The 23,605-nt window shown below is 37.4% G+C and overlaps 1 protein-coding gene and 1 pseudogene across 4 annotated transcripts in view; both read left to right on the top strand.

The window, feature by feature from the left end:
* ANAPC1 (anaphase promoting complex subunit 1) overlaps positions 1 to 23,605 on the top strand; it is a 112,635-nt gene that overhangs the window by 54,346 nt on the left and 34,684 nt on the right. For all 4 annotated transcript variants that reach the window (XM_024743902.1, XM_024743901.1, XM_024743904.1 and 1 more), the window contains exons 30-43: positions 874 to 965; positions 2,299 to 2,433; positions 2,604 to 2,686; positions 3,570 to 3,648; positions 4,357 to 4,431; positions 10,763 to 10,839; positions 11,387 to 11,477; positions 11,573 to 11,626; positions 12,484 to 12,677; positions 16,753 to 16,839; positions 20,162 to 20,279; positions 21,197 to 21,274; positions 21,637 to 21,704; positions 22,719 to 22,857. In XM_024743902.1, the coding sequence (XP_024599670.1) occupies positions 874 to 965; positions 2,299 to 2,433; positions 2,604 to 2,686; positions 3,570 to 3,648; positions 4,357 to 4,431; positions 10,763 to 10,839; positions 11,387 to 11,477; positions 11,573 to 11,626; positions 12,484 to 12,677; positions 16,753 to 16,839; positions 20,162 to 20,279; positions 21,197 to 21,274; positions 21,637 to 21,704; positions 22,719 to 22,857 (1,370 nt within the window). The remainder of the gene's footprint in view (positions 1 to 873; positions 966 to 2,298; positions 2,434 to 2,603; positions 2,687 to 3,569; positions 3,649 to 4,356; positions 4,432 to 10,762; positions 10,840 to 11,386; positions 11,478 to 11,572; positions 11,627 to 12,483; positions 12,678 to 16,752; positions 16,840 to 20,161; positions 20,280 to 21,196; positions 21,275 to 21,636; positions 21,705 to 22,718; positions 22,858 to 23,605) is intronic.
* Positions 17,300 to 18,933, top strand: LOC112398996 (proline-rich protein 14 pseudogene; annotated as a pseudogene).

Here is a 23,605-nt window from a genome sequence, read left to right on the forward strand (position 1 = left end):
ATCATTGTCATAAATGGCTTTTAAAATTAATTTTCTATTGTGGAATAGCTCATTGAGTTGGTTTTCTATAAATTGCCTAATCATTGTCTTATTTTCAGGACTTTTAGGTGGTTTTTAATTCTTTGCTAATTAAGCAATAAACATTACACTGATTACTTGTGTATAATTTTTCTTTCTTTTTAAAAAAAGTTTTTTCCTGGGGATGAAATTCCAGGAATGTGAACTTTTTCTTTGGTGGAAGGGGTCTTTATATATAATACATTTTGCTGCCCTAAAAGGGGTGGAGTTAGAATTAGGGGGTACTTTTTAAAGTATGAATTTTGCATCCAGTCAAACTTAGAGCATCGATACAGAGAAATTCTATCATAGTAAGGCTCAGTATTATATAGATTCGAAATAAGTGTCTGCATAAATGCATAATATTTAACATTCTTAAAAACTTAAAGGAAGTGTCCTTCCTGTTCCTTATCAGTATTTGAACATTTTTTTACCACATCTGAATAGATTTGAAGCTAACAAAACAAGAACCAAAGGAAAGAAATTACAAATTGAAGCTTTTTTGAGCATCCCTCCCTTTTAAAAATTTTTTCCCCTTTTTTGGTAATTTTTTTTTTTTTTATTATAAAACTCAAGGTTTGACAGTATTTTAAAGTGATTGCTTTCAGATTGGCAAATTAGAAGAACCATGTTTGGGGTTTATTTTGTGGTAAACTGATAGTTGTGGACACCATTTGTGGTAACGTCAGATCTTTCTTAGTGGGGTTATATTGAATCCGTAGATCTTACGCAACTTACTAGAAAGTTAACTCTAAAACTTTTACGAGTTAGGGTTTTAAGAGGCCAGTTTGAATTGTGTTACTTTTTGTTTTATAGGACGGCCCCCTGGTCCTGAAATGGAATACTGCACGGACAGAGAGTCTTACTCTTTGGCTGCTGGCTTGGCTCTGGGCATGGTTTGCTTGGGGGTAAGCAGAGTCTGTGCCTGCAGGTGCTTCAGTTACAAATTCTGCTTGTTGAGACGAGTAGCCTTGACACTTTACTCTGAATACCACTCTGCCGTACTGTGACTTAGCTTACTGTGATTCTCAGCTCTTTCTTCTTTCTGGGTATTTTTCAAAGTGCCAGATTTGGGAATGGAGAGAAATTGTAGTGAAGAATGGGGCTTTAAGGTTTCTTCCCCCCTGGCTTAGAGATAAGTGTTCATGAATGAACTAAGGGAATGAAGTTTTTCGAAAAGAGTTCAAGACATAAGATGAAGAAATGACAGTTCACTCAGTAAGAAAACAGAAAAAAGTGAAAATGGGTGTATGATGGGGAGCCTTAAGAGTCTGTAGGACTAGAGATAAACCAGAACTCTCTTTTGGTGCCCTGGTGTTCACTAGGTATCCCAGAACGTTGCCACAATAGCAGCTGCTTTGTGACAGAATGCAGTATCATTCTGACTCCCCATCTTTAACCCCATCCAGTAGACGTAGTGTAGGGTTACCAGAGAAACATTAAATGACTACGTCAGCTGGAATGTGGGTCCTTTGAAGAACCACCAATACAGTGTTTTACTGACACTGAATTATATAAAGAAAGTCCACTGTCGTTTAGCCTTTAGACTCTGCACATTTGACACATGAACTAAAGAGGCAGATAAAACAATGGAAAAGCATCATACTGAGAACTGGGACGTGAATTCTGGTCCTGACCAGTGAGTCCTGACATCAGTTAACTACAGTATTTTCTAGTAGTTAAGCAGCTCGAGGGACTGTGGAACCAGACTGCCTTGTTTTATATCCACTGCTGCTCCTTACTAGCTATGTAACCTTGGGCGTAATCTCTTTGTGCCTCCCTTTCCTCACCTGTAAAATAGTAGCTATTGGATCGAATTGTCATATTAAGTGAGTTAATCCATGTTACACATACAGAATCATGCCTGGAAGAGCGCTAAGCGTTCAGTAAGTTATTATTATGGTTGTCATTGCTGGACTAGTTCACAGGCTCGATAATGAAAGCATTCAGGTGTTCATAGTTCAGGGTTCGTTTACCTGCCTGATATTTTCTTTAACTGTTAATGCAGTTAAGTGGATTTTGAAGCCTTTGTGTATTTTATGAAATGAAAGTATTAACTTGCCTGTATAATTTCTAATGTGAATTATTAACAGACTGAGTATTAACTCATGAGATTTTTAATGGATAAAAAACCCAGAAGACTGGCTTTGAAGTTAGTTTATTGTTTTCTTTGTTATGGGTATGTGTTATGGATCTTATTCTGTAAAATTTCCTTTCCCTTGTCTGTTACTTCGTTTACAGCACGGCAGTAATTTGATAGGTATGTCTGATCTCAATGTGCCCGAGCAGCTTTATCAGTACATGGTTGGAGGCCATAGGCGCTTTCAAGCAGGGATGCACAGAGAGAAACATAAATCTCCAAGTTATCAAATCAAAGTAAGTCCAAATCAAGCAACAGATCAAACTTCTGGAAGCTAAGAAGTTAATTTGAAAATAGTAGTTTTCATACCAACATGTGTAAATATGTTAATTTTAAGCATAGGTTAGTATTCAGAAGAATTTTATAATAATTCAGAGCTCTTTTATACAAACTTTTCTTTTGATAGGAAGGAGATACCATAAATGTGGATGTAACTTGTCCAGGTGCCACTCTCGCTTTGGCCATGATCTACTTAAAAACCAATAACAGGTACTGCATCTCCTCACCCCATCCCTTGCCATGACCATGTGACTTCCTTTCTGACCTCAGTAGTAAACCTAAATTATTTTACTGTGTTTACCTCTCCTGTGCTAGGTCAGCCTGATTTTAGTGCTCTCAGATTCTACAAGTTATATAGAGTTTTATCTGGAAATAATACATTTGGTTATTTTAATGATATTTGATAATACGGTTGCCAGTTTCTATTCACTTTTATTTTATAGTTGATGTCATTGACAATCAAACAATGTCTAAATTCCTTTTCATTAATTTTGCTTGTTGTTATGAGGCCTGGGTAGATCAGAAATACTTAGCATTATTATATTCCTGGTTACCATTCATAAAAATGGTTTCTGCTTAGTTCAGGAGCTTTCCTATAGCTATTCCGTCTGCCTCCTCAAGCCCCGTAATTAGTGCTGACACTTGAAAGTAGATGTTTGGTGTCTATTCTTTTACATTTTGTATAGAAGGGTAAGTTGTGTTTTAAGTCTTTTAATTTAAAAAACATTCTAAGATTAAAGAAAGTTTTCAATGTTGTAAATTCTTTTTTTAGACAAAGTGAATGTTTGCAAAATTAACAAAGTGGTTAGAAACAGGTTTATTCATCTACTTTTTGGATGAAAGTATATGACATTGCTTTCTTGGCACTGGAGGTGTTTCATTTAACAAAAGAGAGCTAAAAATATCTGCCCTTAGGAAACTTATAGTAAGAAATACATACATACTAAGTATTACGTTGGAGGACGTGAAGTACTATGGGAAAAAATAGGACAGTGGTTGGAGTGGAAAGAAAATTCTTGAAATCTGTCTTGTGGTCTTGATGCTCTTATTCTCTTCTTGAGCAATAACGCTTATTGGTATCCACCACCAACAGATCCATTGCAGATTGGCTCCGAGCTCCCGACACCATGTATTTGCTGGACTTTGTGAAGCCAGAATTTCTCTTACTTAGGGTATGGTACTTGGCAATTTTTAATTTCTGTTAACATGAGGAGTCTATAAAATGTCTCCACGAGGGAGCTTTACTGTTAATCCATCATGTGTATATATAATTGGTAGTGTTCTTTTGAAATTTCCCAAATATAACTGTAGGAATTGCCAGGAAAGACAACCACCTTGATATATAATACTTGGAGTGACATTTTAACGTTTCACATTATTATTCAAAACTTCCGAATAAGTAACAAGACACTGGAGCTTCATTACTACTTTATTTTACATTCTTTCATTATTATTAAGAATGCAATAATACTATTAAGGGTATAATTAGTTGCAGTAACTTTGACATAAATTTGATTCAGATTTTCCATTTTCTACAATGTTTATGCTTTTAGCATATGAAAGGCTTTAAATTATGTAGACAGATCTATGTATGATTCTTTTCTTTATGATTTTTCTTCTATGGAGCAAGTTTTAAAAACTTCTCTCCAACTCTTCCAAACATCAGTGATGATCAAGTCAATTTGAGATTTTTTGAGATAAATGTAAATCTTCTGTTTATTTTAATGAGTGGCTTAGGTTGATACTATATACTTTGTTTTTCAAAATTTTCATCAGTTGGGAACTAATTCTTAAATTGTTCTATTAACAGTATTATCATTGTTACAAAATCTATGAACTTTGCCTGCTGTAATTAATTGTTCTGTATTGCATTTTTTAAGACGCTTGCTCGATGCCTGATTTTGTGGGATGATATTTTACCAAATTCCAAGTGGGTTGATAGCAACGTTCCTCAAGTACGTATGTATAATAAATATTATTATATCTTTAATCACATAAAATTATGATTTCCTGTGGGATTTTCTAAAACCTATAAAATACTTTTTCTTTTGAAGGCAATAGTGATGGTTATGATTACTGTATTTCTTGAAAACGTAGGAACTGTCATTTTAAGATTGTATGCTGAGCACAGACCACAGCCTTCCTTTTTCGGTTACAGAGCACTAGAAATGCTGATTTTTAAAAATTAAATGTATCAAAGAACTCTAAAAAAGTATTTTTGACATTTTTATCCTAAATAAGGTTACATTTATCTAAAGTACCGTTACACTTTGTGACAATTTTTTACCTTGTATGTAAGAAGTTGTTTTAATTACTTTATGGCATGGTTACGCAATAAGCCAAATAGTTAAAAATAAACAGACTCTTTTGTAAAAGCTCCAAATCAAATATTGTAAGTATTGTAACTAAATATTGCCCTTTAATTGTCCATGTCCTCAGTACCTTTTTATTTAGAAAATAAATCTGTTTATCCTTCAGAATGCTAGAGTGCTCCCTCCAATGTTTTAATGAGAAAATTTCAAAATAAAGGCTGAAAGAACTTTATACAAACACCCATACAACCAATTAGATTCTACAATTAATATTTTACTGTATAAACTTGTTTAATCACATATCTATCCATTTATCTCTTCCTCTACCCAACCCATTATTTTTTGATGAATTTCAGAGTTAGTTACAGATAATCGTACACTTTTCCCTAAGTACTTCAGCATGTGTGTTATTAACTAGAATTCAGTATTTACCTCTTTTCTTTTCCTTTTAAGGTAAAATTTGTATATAATGAACTGCACAAATTTTAATTATGCTATTTGATAGGATTCAACTAATGTATAAATTCATGGAAACAAACCTTTATCAAAATGGCCAGAAGTTCCCTTCCCACTCAGTCTGTGCACTTACTCCCCATCCTCAAGACAACCAATTTTCTGATTTTTTTCCCCAAAATATATTACTTTGCCCGATACAGAACTTAATGGAATCACAATGTATACCCTTTTGTATAAGACTTCTTTCACTCAGCGTGATATTGAGACACCATTGAGTATATGAGTAGTTCAACCTTTTTATTGTTAAGTAGTATCCCATTGTATGAATATACCACAGTTTCTTTTTTCATTCTCTTTTGTTGGATGCCTGGGCTCGTTCCAGGTTTTGGTACTATAAATATTCTTCTGCAGATATACATGTGGATTTATGTTTTAGTGTCTCTTGAGTAAATACTTAGTATTGGAATTACTGAGGCATAGAGTAGCAGTATGTTTAGTTTTATAAGGACTGGTAAACGTTTTTCCAAAGACGTTGCACCATTTTACTCTTGGCCCAGCAGTGTATGAGAATGCTGGCTGTTGCATGCCCTGCAGCTGCTGCACATCTTGCCAGTATTTGGTGGTGTTAGTCTTTTTAATTTTAGCTCTGCTGGTCAATATGTAATGATACCTTATTGTAGTTTCAATTTGCATGTTGAGAACGTTTTCATTTGCTTATTGCTTCTTCATATATCTTTTTTAAATGAAATGTCTATTTATATCTTTTGCCCATTAAAAAAATTTTTGTATTGTTTATCTTTTTATTACTGAGATGCTAGAATTTTTTATATATTCTGGAAAGCTATCCTTTGCAGATAAATGTTTTGCAAATATCCCTCTTAATCTGACTTGCCCATTCATTTTCTTAGTACTATTTTTGATGAGTAGAAAATTTTAAAAATGTGATAATGTCTAATTTATCAACTTTCAATTTTATGGTTGTTTTTTGTGTCCTATGGAAAAAATATTTGCCTAGCCTGAAGATTTATTTTTTTCTAAAGGCCCTGATGTTTTAGCTTTTATGTATAATTACGTAACTCATCTCAAAGTAATTTTGTTTATGGTATGAGGATAAGGGTTAAGGTTTTCATTTTAAAAAATATAGATATTTAGTTGTGCCAACACTGTTTGTTAAAAACACCTTCTCCTTATTGTATTCCTGTGCCTCCTTTGTCAAAAATTAGATGACTGGTCTTTTTTTTTTTTTTAACATCTTTATTGGAGTATAACTGCTTTACAGTGGTGTGTTAATTTCTGCTTTATAACAAAGTGAATCAGTTATACATATACATATATCTCCATATCTCTTCCCTCTTGCGTCTCCTTCCCACCCTCCCTATCCCACCCCTCTAGGTGGTCACAAAGCACCGAGCTGATCTCCCTGTGCTATGCGCTGCTTCCCACTAGCTATCTGTTTTACATTTGGTAGTGTATATGGGAGATGACTGGTCTTTTATTCTTTTTCTGTCTTTTCTACAGATTGCAAGTTTCTATTGGTTTATCTTTCTGTTCATTCACTCTTCAGGCATTTTATTTTCCTATTAAGTACATGAAGTGAATTTTAAAATTACATTTACTGTACTTTTTAGTTTTTCCTTTTTTAAAAAATAATTCCTACTTTTTTTGATGAGATTTTCTGTGTTTTCACTCATTATGGGCATACTGTCCTTCTAGTTAGAAGAACTGCTTTAAAATCCTTCTAATGCCAACAGTGTGGTCATTTCAGGATTGTTTTCCATGGTCTTTTCTCCTGAGAATATGTTGCATTTCTTGTTCTTATGTTAAGTAATTTTGATTTGTATCTGGGACATTGTGCATGTTGTCTTTGAAGACTCTAGTTTCTGTTGTATTCCTCTAAAAAGTGTTGATACATATGTACATACATACATATCTCTGTGTGTGTATTTGTGTACACACACACACACACACACACACACACACACACAAATACATTTTGTTTTAAAGCAGGCAGTTAATTTACTTGTAATCAAATGTCAAACCCTGTCTCTTGTCTGCCGGTTCTAATTTTAGTTCAGTTCTTTTATCCTCTGGAGGCTGAGTCTGCCCTGATCACACATGGTTCATGGGTCAGGAAGACATTTAACTCCCAGCACATTTAGATGTCAGAGGTATCAGTTCCTTTTGGAAAGTAAATGTACACTGTAGGATGAAAACATACTTTTTCTTCATTCAGCATATGTTTGTTGAACCTTTGCAAATGCAAGACACCATATTAAATTCTATGCTGCATTTAAGATGCATCTGACATGCAGACTGCCTTCGAGAAAACTTTATTTTACTAAATTTTGTTTACAAAGTGAAGTTAAACATGTACACAAGTAACTGTATTCTCAAATGGAAGGTGAAAATTCATGTCAGTTCTTTCTTTAAACTTTTGTGGAAATGTAGTCTTTGGACTTTAAAAAAAATATTTATTTATTTATTTGGCTGTGCTGGGTCTTAGTTGTGGAACGTGGGATCTTTGTTGCAGCATGTGGAATCTTTAGTTGTGGCATGTGGTCTCTTACTTGCGGCATGCGGGCACTTAGCTGTGGCATGTGGGCTCTTAGTTGCGACATGCGGGATCTAGTTACCTGACCAGGGATTGAACCCGGGCCCCCTGCATTGGGAGCATGGAGTCTTAACCACTGGACTACCAGGGAAGTCTCTTGGACTTTTAATACAAAGTTATCTCTCTGATATTTATTTTACTTCAGACTTAATAATTTTAAATTTGGTCTTTATTACATCAGGGATACACAGTAGGACATATAATAAGTTCACAGTTCTGTTGGTTGATATTGCCTGTCACTCTCCACTTTCTCCTAGTTCTTGCCCACTCATCTCATTGATTCTGTAGCAGGGTCCCTTGTAGGGAGCAACTTAGCATCAAAGGTGGGATTAAAAAGGTCACTTTGTAAACTGCTTATTTGTTTGAATTTAAGGCATGTGTCAAATATAATAACTAGCATCTTCATAGCACGTTTTCCTTCATAAAAGCTTTCCTCTACAGCCTAATGTTTTTCTTTTTTGCGGTGTTGTGCTATAAATTGTTCAAGTATTGCCCCCATTGTATGGGTAGGAACAGTGTACTACTTTTGATTATCTGTTTGTGTATCTATTAGACCATGAACTTCTCAAGGCCAGCTACCGTGTCTTTTCCATCTTTCATTCCTAGCGACTCGCGCACAGTAGCTAGAGTTCAGTATATCACTGTTACATTGAAAGAGGACAGACTGGTCCAAAACCATCCAGCTAGTAAGAGGTGGGGCAAAACTGAAATTAGCTGTTAGGACTTCAGAGCTTGAGGTTTCTGTATAAGACTCTGTACAAGACAGGGCAGTTTGGTGGTCTTTTCTTGTTCGTTTCCTGTGTGCCTCAACCTGCCTTTAAGTGATTACATGTTTCCCTTTGATTACTCCTTATATTTCTTGCTATTTTTTAAACTTTAGGAGACCATGGAAAAGGTTACAAGGACTGGGTTGAAGTGTGCTCCCCACCCCCACAGCTGTGTATTTATTTAAAACAGGATTATTTTATGACATAATTGGACTGCATGCTTTCTTCTTTTATATATAAATTTATTTATTTATTTATTAAAAAAAGTTTTTTGGCTGCATTGGGTCTTCATTGCTGCGCATGGGCTTTCTCTAGCTGCGGTGAGTGGGGGGCTCCTTTTTTTTTTTTAACATCTTTATTGGAGTAGAATTGCTTTACAATGGTGTGTTAGTTTCTGCCGTATAACAAAGTGAATCAGCTATACATATACTTACATCCCCATATCTCCTCCCTCTTGTGTCTCCCTCCCACCCTCCCTATCCCCCCCTTCTCGTTGCAGTGCGCAGGCTTCTCATTGCTGTGGCTTCTCTTGTGGTGGAGCACGGGTCTAGGCTCACAGGCTTCAGTAGTTGTGGCACGCAGGCTCAGTAGTTGTGGCGCACGGGCTTAGTTGCTCCGCGGCATGTGGGATCTTCCCGGACCAGGGCTCGAACCCGTGTCCCCTGCATTGGCAGGCGGATTCTTAACCACTCTGCCACCAGGGAAGTCCCCCCACAGTTATTTATAACCCAAGTTTTTAGTGATGTTTTAAAGTGGTTATGATCATGTGTGGTCTTGTGATAGCAATGGTACAGATCTATAATAATGATAATAACGGAGCTAACACTTGCAAAGCATATGTGCCAAGCATTAATTTTAAGAGCTTTGAGTTGGTTAAGTCCTCTAATTCTCAGAGACACCTAGAAGGTAGGAAGTTTATTTTTGCTCAATTTTACAGATGTGGTCCTAGGGCTAGTGTGTGGCCCTGCTGGGATTAGAACTTAGGCCTTCAAGCTCCAGGCTATATGCTCTTTTGAAGACAAAAAGGAGCTTGTAAATGTCTGCTGTCAAAATAGAAATATTCCATTCCTGTATGATATTGCTAATTTATATGAATGTTATAATCAGGTTATCCATGAATATATTAATTACTCACTTTGGAGTTATATCAGTTTTTCAGAATGTCGCTCAATTTCTGAGTAAATACATCCAAAATTGAAAATAAAGACAAGAGGAAGGAAGAAAGATGGAAGTAGTTATCAGCCTATATTACACAGCCAACATAGTTGCTTACCTCACTGAGATTATCAAAGAGACAAGGTATTTCAAGTTTTTTGATCTGGTGATATTCAGTATATAGGAAGATTGTATCATAAGCGACTTCTGAATACTTATTGATTTATTATGGAAAGCATCCTGAAGTATTACTCCCCTGAACAGTCTTCTAAGAAGAATTATAGGAATAAATCTTCAGAGTTTTACATCTATGTACTTGCATTCATAAGTTTAGAGAATATATAGCTTTATCTTTTTTATTTGTATTTAAGTGAAGAGAATCAAATCAGTTCTTGGTTGTTAAAGTTAGATATTGTCTATATTTTTTAAAAAATAAATTCTTGTTCACAATTATACTAAAAGGAAAGGGATGTGTTTCTAAACAATAGTTACAGATTCACATATTGACAGTTTAGTTTAGCTTGTGTAATTAATCTGGTGACTAACCTCACCTTTGGTAGGTAGGTAGGCTTAATACTAGAAACATTCATGAGTAAGAAATATATGTCTCTGGTTAGAGTTCTCTGCAACTGCTTTTTTCCACTTTCCTTGCTGCTTCCCCTCACTCCTGCCCCAGCTCTGCTCTGTGGCCATCATCTTTGCATTTCACTTCACTTGCATGAAACATTATTACCCTGTTATTGATTCAGAATATACTTAAGTCCTCCAGTTTATATCCGTTCAGTTCTATTCAGTTATTTGGCCCATCTTAGATTTGAAATTGGATTGCATTCAATGTGATTAAAATATAGGCCTTTGAATGAGATGGTTTGGTAAAGCTTATTTTATATAAATATGGCCATTAGCAATATGTTACTCTTCAAATTATTAAATACTTGTAACTTGAATGTTAATGTCCAAATATTCTTGCCTTCTGTCTTGACAGATTATAAGAGAAAATAGTATCTCTCTCAGTGAAATCGAATTGCCGTGTTCAGAGGATTTGAATTTGGAAACTTTGTCGTAAGTCCTAAAACATGTAGTACAAATCAGCTACTCTAGCATCTGTCAGATAAATGAATTGGAATATACTGTGTAGGAGTAATACTGTCCTTGATTTGAGTAATTATTCTGAATCCCCCATGTTTCTAACCATTATTTACCAGATGTTCACAAGTTTGTTTTTCGTTTGGCTCTCTGAAGTATAGAGTTCTTACCCTCAAAAAACGGTGTCTGAGTTTTAACTTGTACACATTCCTCTTTTATACTTTCCATTTAAAAAAATTGGCAGTGATTGTTAAAAATTATCTTCTTTTGCTGCATGTGAAACGGTGCAGGCAAGAGGCCGACTTTATCAGCAAGAGCCGCGTGGTGCTTCCACTGAAGAAAACCGGACGGAAATCTGTCCAGTTGATTGAGTAGAGGCACAGTTGAGCATTCCCAGAAGAGTATAAACTATTGATAATTTAGAGAACAGGAATATTTATTATTTGTATCCCCAAATAATAGTAATGATGAATTTTAAAGCAAGACAAGGACAGTATTTAAATTCGTTGTGATCTGTTTTCAGGCAGGCACATGTCTACATAATTGCAGGAGCTTGTTTGTCTCTGGGTTTTCGATTTGCTGGCTCAGAAAACTTATCAGCATTTAACTGTTTGGTAAGAAGTATCTTTGTTTACTGTGTTCTGTTTTCTTTTTTACAGAGTCTTAGTATGCTTCTTTTAACCTTAAATTTTTTCTTTTGTTTTTCCAGCATAAATTTGCAAAAGATTTTATGACTTATTTGTCCGCACCTAATGCTTCTGTAGTAAGTCTTTTTATGATGATTTTCCTTGGGAATAAAATTAAACTTGAAGAAAATTCACTGATAATTCGATTACTTATGTGTTGCCAAATATATGCACAGTTTTTGAATTTAGAATGGGAGATTTGAAGCTTTGGCTTATCTTTGTATTTTAGTTCTGGGATATTAGGTGAGAATGTGACTGTGCTTGAAGGTATCTAATTCTTGTGACAGGAAAATAAATAAGAAAAGCCATAACCGTGCCATGCTCAGTACTGAATCATGGTAACTGCTTTTTGAAAAAATTAGTACTTTTTAGTTAAAATGCAGTTGCTTTTGAGGATTGCTGCTCTGATGATAGTAAGACCGCAAGATTTTATTTCCTGGTTAAAAAAGCAGCAACACATTTAATCAACATTATTTATATTAGAAAATTTGAAACATCAAAATATCTAAAAGCAGTCAAAAAATGGACTGTGGTGTATCTACACTTATATAGAGGAGCTGTCAAAATCATGTTCTGTAAGAATTTTTTATGAGTGAAGATTGCTCATAATAAAATAGATTAAAAAGCTTAAAAATACTGTGTATAGTAATATCTCAGTTTCATTAAAAGCAAAATAGATGCAGGGAAAGATTTGGAGAAAAAGAAAGCCAAAATGTTTACAGCTGTTAGTATTCCAAGTGATTGTTATTTCCTTTTGATACTTTATTTTCTGAATTTTCAACATGGAACTTAAATTTCATAATCAGGGAACATATTTGTTTTTTCAGATTTTTTAAAGTTGTGAACATTTGTAGTCTAATGCTGGCTGCTTTAGTTTTGATAATAAAGAAAAGGTAGCACAGCGGTTATAGTATGTCATCTTCTGCGCCTCCAGACAGGTCCTTACAACCTGGAGACTTGCCTGAGTGTGGTGCTGCTGTCTCTCGCCATGGTGATGGCTGGCTCGGGGAACCTGAAGGTTTTGCAGCTTTGTCGCTTCTTGCACATGAAAACAGGTGGTGAAATGAACTATGGTTTCCACTTAGCCCATCACATGGCCCTTGGACTTCTGTTTTTGGGAGGAGGAAGGTAAATGAATATATATATTTTTTCCTCAGTGAAAAGATCTCATGAGCAAGATCTCAAAGAGTGACTTATTTTGATTTTGAAGATGCATGAAAATTTTCAGTTCTGACTAGCTATTAGCATATCTCAGGGCATTATTACACTTAAAAAGCGCTTTTTCATAGTTTAACCACCAATTTATGCCCCACTTAGTAGAGTTACCATCCTCTCTCTAACACACTTGGCATCACTGCATTTCTCAGAAGAGTCTATACTCAGTACTTCATTGCATCACCTCTTGTTCCCACTCATTAATGACTTTACTCTTCTACTTAATTGCTTTCTCATAATGGTCATGAACACTTTCAGTCACCAAATCCTATGAGGTTGCCTTAGTTTTCAACTTTCTTGCTCTCTTTGCAGCATCTATCATTCCTGACCACCTCATCCCTTTATAAGACTTCTTCGGCTTTTAATGATCTGTTTTGAATAAAAATCCATACACAGAAAAGTGTGCAAATCATAGGAGCATGACTCAATGAACTACCTACAGTATGAAAATCTGTTTGATATTATGTGGATCAAGATGTAACCGAGACAACCCATCTCCAACCCTGCTCTGTCCCTCCCAATTCACTGTTACTTTACTTCTGCCCGAAGATAACCGCTACGTAGCTTTCTAACACCTTTGACTGGTTTTGCCTGTTTTTGAAATTCAGATGAAATCATATACTATGTATCCTTTTGTGCTTTATTTCTTTTGCTCAACATTATGTTTGAGATTCATCCATGTTGTGTGTAGCATTGGTTTATTCATGTTTCAGTGCTGTTGAATTGAACTGTATGGTTATACCACAGTTATTAATTTATTCTGTTAGTGATGGATATGTTTGTTTTCTAGTTTGGGACTGTTATGAATGTTCTTGTACATGTTTTTGATTTTGTTATGTATAGATCTATGAGTAGAACTGGGTCATAGGGTATATATGTATGTTCTATTTCAGTAAATAATGCCATCAGTACGCCAGAGTGGTTTTACCATTTTATATACTCATCAGCATCATATGAAGTTCCAGTTGCTCCCCATCCTGCCAACACTTGTTATTGTTAGCCTTCCTAATTTTAGCCGGCACATAGTAGTATCTCATTGAGGTTTTAATTTCCATTTTCCTGAATAATGGTATCTGGCACCTTTTTGTATCTTCAGTGGCCAACTGAAAAGTCTCCTCTTGTGATGTCCAAATCTCTTGCTACCCATTTTCATATTGGTTTATTCATTTAAACATTTTTATTTGTGGTATAATATACATAATATAAAATTTCCCATCTTAACCATTTTTAAATGTACAGTTCAGTAGTATTAGATATATTCACATTGTTGTGCAATCAATCTCCAAAACTTTTTCATTTTTCAAAACTGAAACTCTATACCCTTTAAACAGCTACACTTCATTTCCCCTTCCCCCACCCCCTGGCAACCACTGTTCTACTTTCTGTTTCTTTTTTAAAAAATTAATTAATTCATTCATTCATTTTTGGCTGTGTTGGGTTTTCGTTGCTGCGCGCGGGCTTTCTCTAGTTGCGGCGAGCGGGGGCTACTCTTCAGTTGCAGTGTGCAGGCTTCTCGCTGAGGTGGCTTCTCTTGCTGCGGAGCACGGGCTCTAGGCATGCAGGCTTCAGTAGCTGCGGCATGTGGGCTCACTAGTTGTGGTTCACGGACTCTAGAGCGCAGGCTTAGTAGTTGTGGCACATGAGCTTAGTTGCTCCGCGGCATGTGGGATCTCCCCAGACCAGGGCTCGAACCCGTGTCCCCTGCATTGGCAGGCGGATTCTTAACCACTGTGCCACTAGGGAAGTCCCTACTTTCTGTTTCTTTTGATATGACTATTCCATATTAGCTTATCGTTATGATCCCAAGACCTTTGTCAGTTTTGTATGTTGTAGTTATCTTCTCCTACTCTGTGGCTTGCCTTTTAACTCTCTTAATGTTGTCTTTTGACGAACAGAGTTATTAATATTTTTCTTTTATGGTTTGTACTTCTTTGTCCTTCTGATGAAATATATTCTTATCCACCAGAAATGAAGATATTTGCTTATTTATCTTCTAGAAGTTTTTTTGCTTTTCCATTCACATTTGGATTTAAAGTTGACCTGGAACTGATTTTTCTGTGTTTTTTTCCCCAGTTGACACCTTACAGGTATCAACAAGTTTATCCTTTCTGCACTATTCTATAGTACCACTTTTGTTATAAATTAAGTGTCCATATACATATGTTTATTTCTGGGCTGTTATGTTCAATTGTCTGTTTTTCTGTACTTGCCCAGTACCACACTTGTCTTAAGTATTGTAGTTTTGTAATAAGTTTTGATATCCAGTTAGAGTAAATCCTCCAAACTGAGATTTCTTCTTCAAAAATGTGTTTTTCTGTTCTTGGCTCTTTGCATTTTATATAAATAATGGAATTTGTTTTTGATTTTTCCACACTAAATAACATGATAGAATATTGATCGGAGTTGCATTGAGTCTATCCATATCCACTGGTTTGGAGGAATTGAAATCTGTTATAACATTGAGTCTCTCAATCTGTGGGTATGGTGTATCCTTTCATTTATTTAGTATGTGACCTTGGACAACTGACATACTTCCTATAAGTCAGTAGGTTTATTTTACACTCTTAAGACTGAGTTAAAACATTGGAACTTACCTTTTCAGAAGTACAGAAAGTAAAGATTATTAGAAAGGTGTGCATTCATTCTCTTTTGACAGGTTTTGTAGAAGTTTCTTCTTTTAATTGTTTAAAATTAAGAGTGGTTAAGGAAATATTATGAAAGTTCTTATTTTATGATTTTTGAAAATTTATCTCCTTTCAAAGTAAGCCCCTGCATTTATTTTATCTTTATTCAATCTCATCTTCTGTCATCACACATTGCATGACCCTACTTGTTCTTCTTTCATACTGAGTAGATTTTCTCCCATTCTGCTGCTGCTTTTCTAGTGACTTTTTTAATCTTTGAATGCTTATGTGTACTCTGTAACAACATTTACATTTCTCATAGCATAGTTACACCCTTATGCTTAATCTCAACATTTCTAACATTAATATCTAATGTTTACCTTTGGATTTTGGTTTTATCAGAATGGTAAAGTGGAAATGCTCATGTCAACATAGATATATTTCCATGTTTAAATTTTGAAATCTCTTCTTCATTAAATACATGTGTGTATGATAAATGCTAAATTCTTACTTGATACCCTAATTATTAAAAAAGATAAGGAAAGAGATTTGGGGATGTGTGTATGTGTATATGTATAATAAAAGATATATGTATATAGAATAGTGACAACAGTGGTTTTATGTGATGTTCTGAACCATATTTATTTCTAAATATTGGTAAGAAAAGCTAAAACTTTAGACAAATCTGCCTGTTGGCCATGCTGAATTCGAGCAACAGTAAAATAATTGGACGAAAATTTCAAAAGATTTTACTTTAGTAAGAGTATGTGGCCTTTGTAAAATAAGTTTGTCATATCGATAAGAAAAAAAACTCTTTTTCAAGGAATAGTTGTTTATCCATTCACTGTAAATTTTTAGTGGTAGCTTTTGCCTGTTTTATTTAGTCTAGCATTCTAAGGAAATGCTTATGCTTTACAGAAAGGAAAAAAATGTTTGAGATACCCAGTAAAGAAACCTTGTATGTTTAGAAGTAAGGTGCATATTTCTATAAATAGGTATATATAAAACTGGGGAAGGTAGCATACTTTACACTTGATTTTTTTCAATATCTGTAATCTCTAGAATTGCACTCATGGTCCTCACTACTGTTCTCTTTTAGGTTAAAACTTTGCTTACTAATTCAAGTTTTAAAATTTAATATTTGTGAATAGTCACTCCTGCTTTAAATAGTAGATGGTGTTGGAGTGCCTTAAGGACTGACTGTAAAGTCAAGTGTTCACAGCGTTGACACATTTGTATTGATCAAGGGTTAGCTTTATCAGCATGCCTTGCCACACTACCCGAATTTCCTGATTCTCGAGAATGCCATGAAAGTTTGCACAGTATGATTAACAGCGTCTGTCCCTCCCAAATTTGTTTTGCAGGTACTCTTTGAGCACATCAAACTCTTCCATTGCCGCTCTCCTCTGTGCCCTTTACCCGCACTTCCCAGCTCACAGCACTGACAACCGGTGAGTCTAGTGATTTTCCTCATGTGATCTTTCTTAAGTTCTCTAAGGGGGTAAGTTGATTGTGTTTTGGCTCCATGGATTTGTTTCCAAATTAGCTTTATTCTGTTCTTCAACTTAGTTATCTCCCTGGGTAAATCTTTTAAAAAGTTCCTCTCACAAAATCTTAAACCAGAAGAGAACTTCGGGCGTCTGATGACTGATCAGCCTTCTCCCATTCTCCAGGCACCAGGACTGCTCTAAACCCAGAAGTAGGCCAGACAGGGTTATCTTCAGGGAAAAACTCATCATGCAAAGGAGAGCAGCTAAGAGAAGATGAATATGTTTTGGCAAAATTGTTTAGTTCCAAGAGAGGAATTTGTCTGATTTAGCGGCAATGTCTATATGAATTCTATTTTTTCTCTCTTTTACATGAATGCTGAGAAGTTTTATATAATTGACAAAGAAGGGACAGAAAAGCAAAATGCAGCAAAGAATTAGACAATTTAGAGGTGGAAGTGAGCAGTAGAACCTCAAACATGGAGAAGCAGTCTGATAATACAAAAGCTCTGCATATGTTAAAGTTTTCGATATGTTTAAAAAAGGGGGGGAATTCCTTGGCAGTCTAGTGGTTAGGACTTAGTGCTTTCACTGCTGGGGCTTGGGTTCAGTCCCTGGTTGGGGAACCTAAGATCCTGCAAGCTGCACAGCATGGCAAAAAAAAAAAGAAAAGAAAAGAAAAAATAATTCTTTCCTTTATGGCCAAATAATATCCCATTATATGGATAGACCCCATTTTGTTTATCCGTCAACCCCCGGCTCGAGCATAATGGGGAGCCAGGAGCCCAAAACAGCCGAATCTGCAGCCCCTCGGGGCCCTTTTGCCCTTGGAAAAAGCCTCTTGGCAGGTCCTGGCCATGGTCCTGGAAGGTGTCGTGGCTGCCCACAGGGTGCCCCTGGTGCCCCAAGAGGAGATCTCCAGCCCACGGCACCGCAGCAAACGTCAGGATTCTGTCCGCAGCCAACCACCTGCCTCGCCACGCAGGCAGGCCACGTGGTCCCCACAGGCCAGGCCTTCCGACCCACTGCACTTATGCCGAGAGCCCTTGAGCCGTGTCCGTCGGCCCTCTTCCACCCTGAGGTGGCGATCAAGGACAACGCCTGGCCCAGAGGAGGGCCCTTCACAAAAGGTGGACCAGGCCCCCCAGCCCACCCGGGTGGTGATGCTAGAGGACATTGCCAGCTCCAGACCCCCAGCGGAGGGCTTTGCCAGTGAGACTCCCAGCTTCATCGTCCCAGCAAGAAGAGCTGGGTTCACCAGCAAAAGCCTCTGCCCAGAGACCTGGAACCCCCCATTCCAGCCATCTGCCCTGTCTGCAAACCCTCCGGAGAGCCCACCACCAGCCCCAGATCCTCTTCTGGAGCCCTCATCGACCCCGCCGCCATCCGGCGTTTTACGCCCCTGCCTCAGTCCCTGGGGCTTGGCCCTGCCTTTCATTCCGTTCATTCCAAGCAGGAGGGCTTTGCTGACATCTTCCTCACGCCCAGCAAAGCCCCCCGCCCTCATCACCCCCCATGAAGTTGTCGTTGAAGATTGTCACGTCAGAGGCTGAGCAGTCCGGGGCTGCTGAGGGCACTGCATCTATCGGTCCCCGGCCCCCTATCTGCCAGTGGCGGGCTCAAGACCAGAATCCCCCAGCACCTCTCCCTAAGCCCTCTCTGGGCCGATGCCACTCCTGCCCTGGTCGGGACCCCCTGGCCCACCCCACCTAAGCCGGCCACGGCCTCGGCGGCGCACTGTGGGTGGTGGAGAGATGGCCTGAGCCCCACCACCCCCTTGGCCCTGACTCTGGAAAGTGGTCTTCCCTCTTGGAGTGGGTGGAGGTCTCCTTCCCTCATCACATCTTGCTTGTCTGCTGCGTCCACATTTTCCTTCTTTGAACCTGCAGAACCCAAGTTGAGCTCAAGAGGAAGGAGCCAAGGGCCTCAGAAGGCCAGGTGCTTTCAGACTCCAAGACCAAGACCTTGGGAAAGCCTTGCAGAAAGAACCACCAACACTTCAGTTTCCCTATGAGTTTCAGGCCTAGCCAATCTCTGTGGAGGAAGGGGAGAAAATAGCTCCTTATATCCCAGTGACATCCAAGGTGCTCCATGAGCTCAACTGAAGGCACCCCCAGTGATCTGCCCAGAGAAGGTTCAAGAGGGGGAGCACTCCTTGTAGCAGTGAGCCATTGTGTAAAACTACAGCGTAAGGCAGAGACGATAATGACAGAAAGGTAGCTGTTTATAAAAGTAGCCTGATCTGAAGTCCATGATTTAGTGACAGGTGGTGCATGAGAATATTGTTGTTAAATTAATAAAACTCGGACAGGTGGTCTATCATTTGTCAGTTCAGGGAAGGGTTTTCTGAGTTGTTGAAGTCAGCTATTGGTTAGGGTACAAGGGAGAGCTGCCCTCACATGTTGCTGGTCAGAGTATCAGCTATTTTAAACAAAGCAATTTGGTGATAAGCACAAGAACCTTTATGTAACTGATATGTATCAATTTTTTCTGGCCTTGATTGATTTTGTTTCTGGTAGATTTATAGGAGTGGGTAGATTTGGGTGGGAAGAGGGAGGGAATTGATACAATTAAAAGAAAAGTAAATTTGAAGTCTTGTTTTATCCTTTTATGGGATCTTAAAATGTAATAGCTTTATATGTGTTTAAATTCTAAAATATAAATTTTAAAGTTAAAAAAAACTTTTTTTGAAAACTCAGAAAAGCACACACACAGCAAGAAAAATGTTACCCATTAATGTCACCCATTAATTTTTGGTGTACTGTGTTCTGGGTGTGTGTGTATGTATTTGTGTATAGGGATGTATATGTAGAAGAGCTTTGCTGTCTGAGGAAAACTGTCATCCTTTCTTTCCCCCTTTTCCCTACCAAACCTTAAGAAAAAAAAAAGAAGGAAGTAGATCCCATAGAAGGTAAAAGGAGATGCCTGTGTTGAGCAGAAAAGGTTTTGAAAACTAACATTATAAGTGATCAATTAATTACTAAATATTTTCATGTTTAGGTAATTTTTACTTCCCTATAAAACCTCTTAACTGTGAAGACTCAATTCTTCGGTCAAGAGTTACGTGTCTAATTTTTTAAAGAGAATTTCTCCATTACTTTTTTTTTTTTAACATCTTTTCTCCATTACTTTTTAATTGAACCTCATCATCTTCCTTTAGGATTGCTGTCCTGAGAAGGTATCACTTGGCTCTGACTTGGTTTAACCCGTAGACCACAGCAGATTGTAGAGCTCATGTGCCGTCACCTGTTTTTTTTTACCACCTTTCTGTGTTTTCTCTGAGCAGGTATCACCTCCAGGCTCTCCGGCACCTGTATGTGCTGGCTGCAGAACCGAGACTTCTCGTGCCCGTGGATGTGGACACAAACACGCCCTGCTATGCCCTCTTAGAAGTGACCTATAAGGTAACTCTCTCCCCCTGTTGTTGATTTGTAATTTTATTGCCACTCATCCATCTTTGCAAATCAAAATATTTTGAAAGTGGTGTCCTTTAAAAGATGACAATAGTGAGTTGAACTCATGTAAAAATTGAAGCTTCCGAAGTTCTTGTACATTTTGCCAGTCCATTCAGGCTCATTTGTAGTCTATGGGTGTAATATTTTAGAGACCATCAACTGCTCTTCTATCTTTAGAGCTTGTAGGTTGAAAATGTCCTTGTTAACTTTACACAGCTGATAGCGGTGTTCTAAAAAACGAATTCTAGAATGATTCTTAGATTTGTTAGCAGAGTGCTCTAAAGCCCAAGGTTGTGTATGTGATGAGAGATCTTTGATTTAGATGTACAGGTAGATTACAAGTCACGTATCCTTCCTTCAGAAAATTGTTAGGTACCTTCCGAATATCAAAACTGTGCTAGGCTCTGGGGTACAAAGTTGAGATGACATAGTCATTTTCCTTAAGGAAACTGTGATAATTGGAGGTTTGTGTGGGATGCAGGGGGAGCGGAGACGTGCTCCCATCCAGCATCTCTGGGGGTTGGAAGGCCGTCATAGTAGACACGGTGTCTGGGCTGAGATTTGCCAGCTAAACCGGGCACGTTCCCAGCAGAGGAGACAACGTGCAGAGACCCAGAGGCCTCGCAAGTGTAGAGCTTCAGTACTGCTGGCAGGTGAAGTGCGGGGCTCGGAGGGCTGGAAAGTGGTGCTAGCTCTGCAAAGGATTGTAGACAGTAGCCCTTCCAGACTTGAGTATCAGAGAGGATTTTGTGCCGCTTGACAATCTGCCTACAAACTGCAGGGAAGGGGAAGTGTAGAGTGATGTTCTTTTTGTACTTCTCCCTGACTATATAGTGAGCTGTGACTCTTCCTTTACATTTGTAAAGGGCACTCAGTGGTATGAACAAACCAAAGAAGAATTGATGGCTCCTACCCTTCTTCCAGAACTCCACCTTTTAAAGCAGGTAAGTAGGATGTGAATAGGGAGATTTATCCAAGGGGTGAATTCAGCCAGAACAGCATAGCATTTAAAGATAGCTAAATAAAAGCCTATGCTTTCTCAGTGTTTTATAAGGAATGGGAAAGCAGCGCAGGAGGAATAGTCCTGAGGAATAGAGAAGGTCTTTACTGGGGGCTCTTTACTGATGGCCGAGATGGCCTGAGAACATGATTCACTTACATGTCCGTCTGGAAATGGGGCTTGTTAACCTCTCAGTATCTCTTTCTAGCCCATTTTGTTTTTATTTCCTCTGAGAAGCATGGGTTTCATTTTATCAAACTAGCACTTTCCCAGCATTGGATTGACTGTTTACATTTATCTTGGCAGATTAAAGTTAAAGGCCCACGATACTGGGAACTGCTCATAGATTTAAGCAAGGGAACTCAACACTTGAAGTAAGTATATAGAATTTCTCAGATGTGTCTGTGAAGGGAATAGAAATATATGGGAAGATATAAATTATAGATTATTATGTAGAATCCTCCTTGTCACCCTTTAATGTCACCCAGGACAATATGTAGTGTTGAATAAAGTGGTCTGTATCTTTGAAACAGTTTGTATTAGAAAGTAAAATTTTAAATTTAGAAGTCAAATCCTATTTATATTAATTCATTGAGAAACTTGAAGTGACTTAAATTGGGACAGTAGTGGAATTGTCTTTTGGAGCAATAATGAAAGATTTAGTCTAAGAAAATGAGGCTGATTTACATATGTCTACAAAGGGAACTTTGTAACAGTTAGTGTTTGTCAGACCACATCTTCTGTTGCATCTCTTTACCATTCTCTTGTTATATTGCTCTCATAAAATTGAGGTTATGGTAGATTACTTTTGGGCGGAAATAGTCATATGCAAGTAATTACTTTGAAGAACAGAGAGTGTTAATAATTTTACACTTCAGTTAGTGTGTAAATTAAGTCTTTAAATTCCCAGAAAGTTTAACAAGCTTGTAACAGTTTTTAAAGTACAGTCCTCATTTCTGTTTCTCCCAGACTATCTATATAGTAGCTGTTTTCTGTATTGTTCTGTCTGAGATTTGCAGCATCCTTTTCTTTTTGCTATAAACCAATCAGTAGATATTTAAGGGAGTATGAAGACATGTTAGATAAAATACCTCCTTTGAAGTCCACACTTGAGCCAGTAGTCAGAATGACTTCTTATTTACCAGGTCCCGTGAATCTAGATGGCAGAGAAAAGCAGAACCTGATTATGACTTTGTTGTAGGGACTGATTGAGTTTAGACACAGTAAATAATCATATATCTTAGTGGAAAGTGGTGAAGACTTCACCTCATGTGAAGTCTTGTTTAAGACTTCACTTATTTCCCAATACTGTTATTGGGAAACACTACATTCCCAGCCAACAACTGCCAGTAATACCTCATATTAAATTCATTCTTGTTTTCTTTCAGGTCAATTCTTTCCAAGGACGGGGTTTTATATGTTAAGCTCAGAGCGGGTCAGCTCTCATACAAGGAAGATCCAATGGGGTGGCAAAGTCTGTTGGCCCAGACTGTCGCTAACAGGAACTCTGAAGCTCGGGCTTTCAAGGTAGTAATTGGTAAAAACTGAAGGATATTCTCATCTCAAGAAAAAAATATTTGTAACTTTGTGTGGTGATGGATGTTACCTAGATTTATTGTGCTGATCATTTCTCAATATATACATATATGGACTCATTATGCTGCACACCTGAAACCAATAAACTGCTATATGTCAATTATATCTCAATTAAAACCCCCAAACTGAATGATGAAAGGGAAGAGGTTCAAATCCCACTAGCCCACCCAAAGCAGGTACTTGTATGCTAACACTTACGGTACCGTTTAGGTAGGTCTGCTCTCTCTAATCATTGCATATTATAAAGGATGAATGATGGGACTGTTGGCTGTTTTCTGTGACAACCATTATAAAATATGGACCATCTGCCAGGACTCTAAGGATGATTTACATTTAGTGGCAGGGACAGTCGAATATATCTTAACACTAAAAAAAATTTAGCTTAATAATTAATCCTCAAATCCATTAAGATTTACTTAAGACATGGCCCAAATAAAAGATTTTTGCAAGGTAGCACTTATTAGTTCGTATGACTGAGCCTTTATAATAGTTTCCAGGGAATAAATAGATATAGTTGACATCAGTGAATTTTGTTTGTCAGTATTCAATGCATTCTCTATGAAATACTTTTTTTTTAAAGATTATTTTGTTGTGGACCATTTCTTTAAGTCTTTATTGAATTTGTTACAATATTGCTTCTGTTTTATGTTTTGGTTTCTTGGCCAGGAGGTGTGTGGGA

Source organism: Neophocaena asiaeorientalis, unplaced genomic scaffold (assembly GCF_003031525.2).
Source record: "Neophocaena asiaeorientalis asiaeorientalis breed wild unplaced genomic scaffold, Neophocaena_asiaeorientalis_V1.1 scaffold114, whole genome shotgun sequence".
In the NCBI taxonomy this organism is placed as follows: Eukaryota; Metazoa; Chordata; class Mammalia; order Artiodactyla; family Phocoenidae; genus Neophocaena; species Neophocaena asiaeorientalis.